This window comes from Tenrec ecaudatus, chromosome 1, assembly GCF_050624435.1.
Source record: "Tenrec ecaudatus isolate mTenEca1 chromosome 1, mTenEca1.hap1, whole genome shotgun sequence".
Taxonomy (NCBI): Eukaryota; Metazoa; Chordata; class Mammalia; order Afrosoricida; family Tenrecidae; genus Tenrec; species Tenrec ecaudatus.
Window position 1 is genome coordinate 36,005,728 of NC_134530.1, and position 10,241 is coordinate 36,015,968.

Genomic DNA, 10,241 nt, shown 5'->3' on the forward strand with positions numbered 1-10,241 from the left:
GGAGCCTTAGCTGCTTCCCTGTCCCCACAGGACTGGAAGGAGAAGTACATCCACGAGAACTACACCCAGGCCCTGGAGGGGAAGCTGGTGGAGACGGTAGGGGCTGTGGGGCCTCTGGGACAAAGTCCTTTCAGAGTTGGGGGCAGGGGGTGGGAGGATAGGGGCAGGGGAGAGTAGGGCAGGGCTAGGGAGAGGGAAGAACAGTTGATGACTCCCTCTGGCTGGAGCCTGCTGGGGCCTGGGGCCTCTCCCCTGGTCCAGGCAGGAAAGAGGAAGACGTCCCCAATGGGGTCTCTACTGTGGTCTGTGCCCCGAGACCAAGACCCAGGAGGGCACACACCTCTGGACACCCTAACTACCCACTGCCCCTGGGTGTGTGCCCTCCTTTCTCCAGGGCCTGGGGCCCTAGCTCAAATCTGCCTCATGCCACCACACATGGTCCACCCAGAGCTGTCCCAGCCCCTGCTCCATGGCGAGAGAGACGTGGGCTCACTGACTCGGGTGGGGGAGGCTGGGGCCTCACAGAGGGCGGTGGGGCAGGAGGAGGAGGTGGGAGGGGCCCTCTGGACCCTGCTGACTGAGTCTCCCCCAGCCCTGCCCGGACGTCTACTGGTTCCCCATCTTCACGGAGACGGCCTGCGACGAGCTGGTGGAGGAGATGGAGCACTTTGGCCAGTGGTCTGTGGGTGACAACAAGGTAGGGGCTGCTCCTGGGGATGCCTGCAGGTGGGCTGCTGGCAGGGGCGCCTGCGGGCAGAGAGGAGGAGAGGGTTGGAGAAACCGGAAGCAGAATGGGCCCCCAATGCTGCCGTGCCGCTGTGTGGCTTGGAGCCCCCATAAGCTACAGTTCTTGGTGTGTGATCAGAATGGTCCCGCTTCCTTCCTCTGGCCTGCGGGTGGATGGGAAGAACTAGGAAGTGTAGGAGGAAGTGCTGAATTAAGACACAGAATTAGGAAGTGCTGCTTCAAGGTCACCCTCATCGGAAGCCCTAGGCATGGTGGTCAGGGACGCTGGTGCCCCCTGGAGGAGATGGGACTGTTGGCAAGTCCAAAATTCACCAAACTCAACTGCCATGGAGTCGACTCCTGGGGGCTCGGGGCAAGGTCAAACTGCTTCTGTGAGTCCCATCTTTATTCCAAGGAGGGGCTGGTGGCTTTCAACCGCCGACTTCACAGTTACGTGACCAGCCCAACACATCACCACCATATGCCACCAGGGCCCGGCCTCACGCGGGGCTGCCAGTTCACCTGGCAGGGGAATTAGCCAGTGGTTCCAGTTACCTGCCTCATAGAGGCGCCTGGTGTGTACGCTCAGTCTCAGCAGGCTGAAGCCCCGAGGTGAGGTGTCCTCGGAAACCAGCCTCTAGCAACCGAGGGGTCCGTTGGCACAAGTGCACGGCGACTATATACAAAGGTTTTAGTAAAGTCATAGGAGAGAGAGAATAAAGGAGTCAGGTACATTTTATAGTAGCGTGCTTAACTCAGCCCCTCTTGGTGGTCCACGTGGAGGTGGGAGAAGAGAATATAATATATATATATATATTTTTTTTTTGAGAATATATATATATATATTTAAAACATTTTATTAGGGACTCATACAATTTTTAATCACAATCCATACATCAATTGTATAAAGGAGAATGTATTTCTAACCAAGGCTTCTATATACTTAGGGGATGTGATTACAGGTCACCACTTACGTAACAGGAAGGGCTGTCTAATAGGCATACGTAGACAGGAAGGGGATGAGCTAGAGGTATACATGCAATCGGAAGGGGAAGGATAGGGGCACACCTGTGACAAGATGGGTGGATTCTAGATCCACATGGCAGCCTAACCTTGGTCATCCTTGATTTGGGCTTGACCTTATCTCTGGGCTCTTCTTCAGGGAAACAATCCACTATCCTATCAGCCCCCAGGACAGACAATAGGGTCTGATTGTTCTAGCTGGCTGATACCCTCAGGGCGATAACCTCTAAGCCAGTGGTTCTCAACTTGTGGGGCTCGACCCCTCTGTGGGTCAAATGACCCTTTCACAGGGGTCGCCTAAGAGCATCAGAAAACAAATATTTCACAATATCTAATTACATAGTTTTGTGATTAACCACTATGCTTTAATTATGTTCAATTTGTAACAATGAAAATACATCCTGCATATCGGATATTTACATTATGATTCATAACAGTAGCAAAATTATTTATGAATGGCAACGAACATAATTTTATGGTTGGGGTCTCCACCACATGAGGAACTGTGTGAAAGCGGCATTAGGAAGCTGGAGAAGCGCTGCTCTAAGTAGCAGACCTCCTAATGTAATCACCCACTGTGCGCTAGCAAGCAGCATCCGAGGCCCCACATCCAATATGAGGGACAACCTGGGGAAAATCCCTTTGCATCCCACATCCCTCGCTCTGTACCACTTCCGTGGCTCAGGGTCCTCGTCCTAGCTCTCTTGGCGGTTGGCAAAGTTCGTCTCCTTGCAGCCGCGGAGCTGGGGTGGCTGACTTCTTTGAGAGCAGCGGGAGAGTCTTCTTAGCTCCTCTTGTTTAAGGGCAGGCCTGCCAGCATGATCTCCCTGTGATCAGCCCACAAGCAGCTGATTAAGGACCTTAATTACGTCTGCAAAACCCTCTCACGTTTGCTGTATCTGGAAACAGCTTAGTTGCAGAAGGGGATGGAGCAGCCCGCCCGCCCCGAGGTGGAGACGGAGGAGGTGGGGTGGGGTGCTGCTGTCACCGTAGGCTTGTACCCTCTTGGAACACACCCTGTCCTTGGTGGCTGCAGGACAACCGCATCCAGGGCGGCTATGAGAACGTGCCGACCATCGACATCCACATGAACCAGATCGGCTTTGAGCGGGAGTGGCACAAGTTCCTGGTGGAGTACATTGCGCCCATGACAGAGAAGCTGTACCCCGGCTACTACACCCGGGTGAGCAGGGGCAGGGACAGACGGGTGGCCACCTGGAGATGGGGGCCTCAAGAAGAGTCTGGGTGGGGAGCCCTAGCTTCCTAATCCTTTCTCAGTCTCCTTAAACACCATCTCAAGGGCAGCTCGGCTCCGCTGGCAAATGCTCCTAGTTAGCTGGCAGTGCACCCTGCTCCCGCCCTCAGGGACTCTAGTCCCTCACCTGTGTGTCATTCGCCCTTCTGCTCTCCCTCCCTGCCCCCATTTTCCATCTTTCCCCCCTAACATCGTGTTAGATTTCTCGGGTGGCGAGTACCTTGGTCCTTGGCTTTGCGCAAGAAAGAAAGTCCCGCGGAAGCCTGGTTTGTTATACGAGTGTCTGTAAAGGACAGAAGAAGCTTCAGGTTTTACAGCTAACTGAACACCCAACTGCTCCCCCCACACACATGGTGGCCACCTGAGGGGACGGCAGAAGAGGGAGAAGGGGGAGGGGAGAAGGGAAAAGGCCGGTCTCCCTGTTCTGGTCTTTTGGGGGCCTTCCCCTGGGAGCCGTGGTCCACGGTGCTGGTTGACCCCATTGGCTGAATTAAGCCCACCTGGTCTAGCTTGGGCCCACGCAGGTGTACTAGCTCAGGAACCCGAATTGGCGCATGCCCTTTAGCCTGCATTGGCTTCCAAGCTCCTCTAGGGGGCTCCTAGGCTTGGACAGGAACAGCCCCCTATCTCGCTACCTAACAATCTGTCTGTCCTTGTCAGGCTTAGTTCCTCCTTCCTTCCTCTCCTCCCCCCTTCTGCTTCCCATATTCTTTTTTTTGTTGTTGAAATACTGGGGGCTCGTACAACTCTTATCACAATCCATACATACGGCCATTGTCCAAGCACATTTGTGCATATGTTGCCATCCTTGTTTTCAAAGCATTTTCTTTCTACTTGAGCCCTTCGGCTCATTTTTCACCCTCCCTTCCTCATGAACCCTTGATAATTTATAAATTATTATATTTTTCATGTCTTGCGCTGTCCAATGTCTCCCCCACCCCCTTGTCTGTTGTCCAACCCCCTGGGAGGGGGTTATAGGTAGGTCATTGTGATGGTTTCCCCCCTTTTCCCTCCACCTTCCCTTTCCCCTCCTGGTATGGCTACTCTCAATATTGTCCTGGTGTTTATCTGTCCTGGATTCCCTGTGTTTCCAGCTCTTATCTGTACCCATGTACATGTTCTGGTCTAGCCAGATTTGTAAGGTAGAATTAGGGTCATGATAGTGGGGGGGGGGCTCCATATTTCTTATTGAGAACCAGGCGCTGAGGTCATGGCGAGGAAGCTGGTCCCCATAGAGCAGGTGTCCCCTGGCCCCCACTAATGCTCCTCCCCCCTCCCCCCGCCTGTACTGCAGGCCCAGTTCGACCTGGCCTTCGTTGTCCGCTACAAGCCCGATGAACAGCCCTCGCTGATGCCACACCATGACGCCTCCACCTTCACCATCAACATTGCCCTCAACCGGGTGGGAGTGGACTACGAGGTGAGCGGGGCTGAGGGTGGGCAGGGGGCATGCTGGCTGGGGCTTCCATGGTGGTGGAGACAGAGGGTCCCAGAAGGCCAGAGAGGGAGCCAGGTCTCCTGCAGACAGGGCTTCCTGACGCTACTACTGTAAAGCGCACCTAGGAGCGCCGAGGCCAATTTTGGAGGGGACACCTAGGCCTGGGCTTGCCAGCTAAGTGCCCTGCTGCCCCCAGAGGACGCTTGGAAACGTCTGGAGGCGTTTTGGGTCGATACAGCTGTAGACGTGCTACGGACCGGGACCGGCATCTCGTAGGCAGGGTCTGGTCATGCCCCAGTGAAGACCTGTCTGACCCAGAATGCCCATGGCACTGGGTCAAACGATCTGGGCCTAAGCTCTTAGACCAGCAGTTCTCAACCTGTGGGTCACAACCCCTTTGGGGGTCGAACAACCCTTTCACAGGGGTTGCCCGGTTCAGAACAGTAGCAAAGTAACAGTTATGAAGTAGCAACAAAAATAATTTTGTGTTTGGGTGGGGGGGGGTTCACCACAACATAAGGAACTGTATGAAAGGGTCGCGGCACAAGGTTGAGAACCGCTGCCTTAGACCATCTGTCACACGCACAACCTTCTGTCACGTGACCCATGGCTGAGATGGGGATAGGAGGCCGTAGTGGAGTCTAGATTGCCTAGGGCTGAGTGCCCCCTTGGCCAGTGCTCTGGTCCACTCTGTCTTTAGCAGGCTGGGCTAAGGACCTGCTTGGTGGGGGAGGGGCAATGGAGGAAGGGCCCAGCTTCCTGCTGGTGAACTGACACTTCCTGTCTCCCAGGGTGGGGGCTGCCGGTTCCTGCGCTACAACTGCTCCATCCGTGCCCCGAGGAAAGGCTGGACGCTCTTGCACCCAGGCCGGCTCACGCACTACCACGAGGGGCTCCCCACCACCAAGGGCACCCGCTACATTGCCGTCTCTTTCGTCGACCCTTAATTGCCAGCAGCTTCTGGGGCCCCAGAGTCCCAGGGAGCTGGTCCGGCCTCTCGACTCCCCACAGCTGGTGGAGCTGTCAGCTGGAGAGATGATGCGTGGGGCCAAAGGCCCAGGAGCTCTTTGGCGGGGGCTTTCGGGATGCCTTGGTCCAGCCTGGAGAAGCCGTTCACTGCCACTGCTTTGTAGAGAGCTGTCCTCCCCTATACTTTCCACCAAAGCACGAGCTTCGGCCTCCACGTTTTCCATTGGCCAAGACTGAGTGGACTGAGTGGAGTTGGGGCTTACCCAAGCTGCCCCAGGAGCTCTGGGGACAGGAAGCCCCGCGCCCGAGCTGCAGCTCCAGAGACTTTCTGCTTCCAGCTTGAACAAGGCCGCCACCCCTTCCCCAACCCTAGGACTACCAGAGCCTCCCTCTCCCGTGGCTCCAGTTGTGTGACAAGAATGTTGCCTCTGGAGACAGCTGCTCGGGACACCTACCTGTGTCTGCCACAGCCCCAGCCCCAGCCCGAGCCTCCCCTTGGCCCTGGCAGGGGAGGCAGAGAGGGCTATGTCCACACACTGGTCAACCTGTCCCTGTGCCTCTTCAGAGAGGGACTGACGTACACGGGAGAGTTTCTATTAAACACTCTTACAGCCACGGAGTGGGAGCTGCTGGGGGCCAGGAGATGGCACGGGGTGGGGTGGGGGTGTGCTCTGAGAACCCATGTTTGGTATGTGCCAGGAGACTGGGTTTCTTCTTTGTGGCCCAGACTAGTCACCTGTGTCTCTGTCATTTAGAGATTCTCAGCCCTTCCTGTGTGTCCATTGCTGGTGGACTGGGCATGCTTCTTAATCCTTCAAGGCCCGTGTCAGGCAGGACCCTCGGCTTGGAAGCCTGGCTGACCCGACCTCCCGCAAACAGGAGCTGGGAGAAAGGACGCTGCTTCTTCTGGCAGCCCCCGCCGAGCCTGGACCGGCTCATCTTGTAGCACTGAGAGCAGATCTGACTCAGAGTGCCCCCGTAGGGCAGAGTCGAGCTGCCCCTGTGGATGTCTGAGGCTGTAACTCTCCGGAGCAGAAAGTCCCACATCTCTTCCTCAGGGGGACTGGTGGGTTCGAACTGCCAGCCTTGCAGTTCGCGGCCCAACTCACAATCTGCTCCGCCATCGGCTGGTAGGAATAGGATCACAAGGAAACCCTCACGGTCAGTGGGGGTGAGGAAAGAATGGAATGCAGCCCCCCACAAGCACCTGTGCTAAGGGCTGCAGGCTGTCAGACGCTAGCAGGGCGGGAGGAGGTGGGGGCCAGCGTGCCTCTCAGATGCAGGCAGCTTTGCTCCCTGGGGGGGGGGGCATTTGGCACTGACATCTAGTGGGTGGAAGTCAGTGATGCTGCTAAGCATCCTATAAGGCACAGCGCAGCCTCCCACAATGATCCGGGCCTGGGCTCAGTAGGAAGAGCCCCGTGCTGCCGTGGATGAGGCATCTAGGCTGCTGGCCAAAGGAGGGCACAAAGCCACTGGCGGCTCCTGGAGGAAGATGCGGCAGGCCACTCCGGTCAAGACGTAGTCTCGGACCCAATGAAGAGGTTTATTAGCAATGAGTTGGTGGTACTAGGTTCGTTTAGGAGTGGGCTGGGTTTAATTAATTGGCATATCACTGGGGTTGCTAACAGTCAAAATTCCCTTGATTGTGTTTTTTTTTGCTTTTGCAAGGTCAATAAGACTCCCAGCGTTGCAGTGGTCAGGTGCTTGGCTGATCGCCAAAAGGTTGATGGTTCAAGTCCACCAGCCGTGCATTGTGAGACACGCCCTGGAGTCTCCATCCCTCGAGGCGGACAGCCTTGGACACCCTGTAGCGCAGTTGTACCTTGTCCTGCAGAGACCCTGTGGGTCGGAGAACACTGGGCAGCGGGTTAGATTTGGTGTTCAGTGTCAACAGCAGGAGGGCTTTGGGACTGGCTGTTCACCCAGACGGTTTCCCTAAAGACCACCAAGAACGTGGTGTCGCCAGGTGTGAGACCCGATGCCGCAGCAGGTTTGCTCGGGCGATGCCGACAGTGCTAAGGTTGAGAAACCCCGATAACAGTGGCCACTTCAGCTGGGCCTTGGAGGGTGAGGAGGCTTTCAGCAGCCACAGAGGCTGGGTCAAGGTCAGTGAGCTGGAGGCTGAGCACCTTGGCTGATACGTGGAGGCCATGGGGTCAGACCATACAGGCTTATTTTCCCCAAGCTGAGGAGTGCGTGGACTTTGTCCAGGAGGTGATTAGAGTCATGCAGGGACTCTAATCATTTGAAGGGTTTTAAAGTGTTGCCTTCTAGTTTTAAGTTGGCCCACAGTAAACTAAAACACAAATTTCTCCTCTTCATATTTATTTTGTTGAGAATGCATACAGCCACACATTCCACAATAACTGTACGTATGTGAAACAGCCTGGGGAGGGGGGGCGGGAGTCAACATCAGCCAAGGCTGACTGCTGTGAGGGAGAGGGAGAGGTCAGATATAACCAGCTGACCCTCCCAAGGCACTCCCTACTTCTTTGCTTGGTCCGTAATCCATTGCTGTGGCTACAGAACTCACAACACATGGTTGTTATATGGGGTTTATTAAGGCAGTAACGGTACAATTCAGGATCAGAAATAACTCGGGATACAGCTCTTCCCTCGGGACACCCTCTTTCCAACTGTGCCCTCAACCAGGGCTCTCTCTGGTCCTAGGGCCCTTGGCCTCTGGCTGGCCCAGCCAATGTCCTACTTAAGGAAGTGTTACAAAGTTTTTTTTTTTCTCTGTCAATAAGTGCCTAGAGGCACCCACTGTGGTGCTAAATCCTGGTCCAAGAGGCTCAGCTCACTTGCTCCAGGGCCATGAAACCCACCTTGCTGCTCTGGTTGGTCTGGTTCTGCTGCAGTCTCTGCCGCTCGCTCTCTCGGGTTACAGACCTGTCTCCTGGGTCGAGGGTGTTCACAACACGGGCTTGAAAGCTCTTTGCTCCCATCTCTTTTAAGTGGGAGTCACAGCCGCCTTCTGTCTCTAGGGCAGCACATATTGAGCCTAGCAAAAGGGCTACACTGACTTCCGCTCCCCTAGGTAAGAGTTCCAAACCCATCTGCCCCTCCGTGGGAAACAAACACCTCATTTGCATAGCCCACCCAGTAACTTGGTGGTGGTTACAAACTAGAGCTAGAGAGGTAGGTGAAAGCAATTGTGAGAGTATACAATTCAATGACAATCACATTTGAGTCGTTCGCTCGTTCTCAACTTCATTTTCTAAGTTGCTCTCCCTGGTGAGCATCTCTTTTCAAATTGTTAATTTGACCTCACACAAATAGTTGGGAAAAGAGTTTAATGCTCAAGGCAGACCTTTATTTTTTTAACTAGTTAAGCTATTGTTAGGTCTAAATAAGATTTCAGGGGATGTTTTTAGTTCATATTTTAACCGTTATTTTAGATCAATGGTCCCAGAAAGTTTTGAGTCCATGAAAATTAAAAATTATGTTCTGAACCCCCCCCCCCCCTTTGGATCAGAGATTCTATACTATAGAGTCTCTGATCAAAATGTTCAGTAATCGCACTGGGCACCCTCCAGTTCTTTAGCTCTCAGCAAAGGAGGCAATTAGTCACATTCTTTATCTTTCTCCTGGTCCTGACCCTTCCTTCATTGTTCCAAGTGAATATAAATCAGTGGTGAAAACAGCATAAACCTTGATCAATCTCCTTCCTCACCCCTGGCTGCCCAGCACCTCTTTCCAGAAGCAACCACAGTGAGTCTGTTTCATAGGTGCCCTTCCTGAGTTGGCCTGTACCTATATAAGCATTGTGGTTTATTAAGTGTTGTGATTTAGCTCTTCTTAATTATGAACACAATTCTGCCCACTGAGAAGCCATTCAGAAGTGTGATGCAAAACACACACACTTCCAACAAGTACATACCAGCTTGCCCTCCACCTCCTCTGGGTCGTCTTTCAAGCACTGATCAGGGGTCTTGCAGTTAGGGGCTATGATTCTTAGAGCCACCCGGAGTGTTGGGTGCAGGGCAGGACTGGAAGCCTGGGGATGGATTTGGGGACACCTGCAGCCAACAGAGCAAGAGACTAGAGCCTGGCCCAGAGCTCACAAGGCAGTGTGGTGTGTAGGGAAAGGAACAGGAGAGATGTTTAAGCGAGAACCTCCAGACCTCTACCTGGCTCAGGCAGAATGCTGCCAACAAAGAGGAAAGAAGAAGAACTGGCAGTCCCCCTGGGCAGGGCAGGGCAGGGCAGGGCATGCAGGGCAGAGGACACGAGCAGCAGCTCTAGGTAATGAGTAACACATCCCACAGAGAGCTGGCCACACCTGAAGATAGGGCTTGGGTATAGACACAGAGTCAGACTGCTAGCCCAGAGGGCAGTGAGGGTGGGGCAGCCCCCCTCCAACCAGTTGTGGCTCCCAGGAGGCTGGTCACCCAGCGGTATTTGCAACAAGAATCTGCCCAGTAGGAACAATAGATTACAAACAGGTAAAAAGAAAGCTGTGGATTTATTCTAATGTCATCATTTCAGCCAGTGTATGTAAAAAGATGCGGTCACTGCAACCGAATGAAAGTTTACATTCCTTTTTCAGACGCGTCTTAATTTCCTAGTCATATACATTCCTTTTTCAGACGCGTCTTAATTTCCTAGTCATATTTCAGGGGCCCAATCGTGGCACAGGCTCAGTGATCCACCATATGTGAGCTTGGCTAACCCTGCCCAAGCCTCCTGGATTTGTGGCGAGGGATTACAGAAAACTCATGCTCAGTGCCCCGTGACAGACAGTTAATAGACGCTGATACATTGTTGCTGCTGTTTTGCTATTACTTCCTCAAAGGAGTCAAGCGGTTAATGTGCTTGATTGGC

At 53.9% G+C, this 10,241-nt stretch overlaps 1 protein-coding gene across 1 annotated transcript in view; it reads left to right on the plus strand.

Annotated features, from left to right (window-relative positions):
* Nucleotides 1–6,026, plus strand: part of PLOD1 (procollagen-lysine,2-oxoglutarate 5-dioxygenase 1) — a 32,857-nt gene extending 26,831 nt beyond the window's left edge. The window contains exons 15-19 of the mRNA XM_075550902.1: nucleotides 31–96; nucleotides 593–697; nucleotides 2,786–2,932; nucleotides 4,299–4,424; nucleotides 5,234–6,026. Coding sequence (XP_075407017.1) covers nucleotides 31–96; nucleotides 593–697; nucleotides 2,786–2,932; nucleotides 4,299–4,424; nucleotides 5,234–5,389 — 600 coding nt within the window. The 3' untranslated portion in view covers nucleotides 5,390–6,026. The remainder of the gene's footprint in view (nucleotides 1–30; nucleotides 97–592; nucleotides 698–2,785; nucleotides 2,933–4,298; nucleotides 4,425–5,233) is intronic.
* Nucleotides 6,027–10,241: the final 4,215 nt, after the last annotated feature.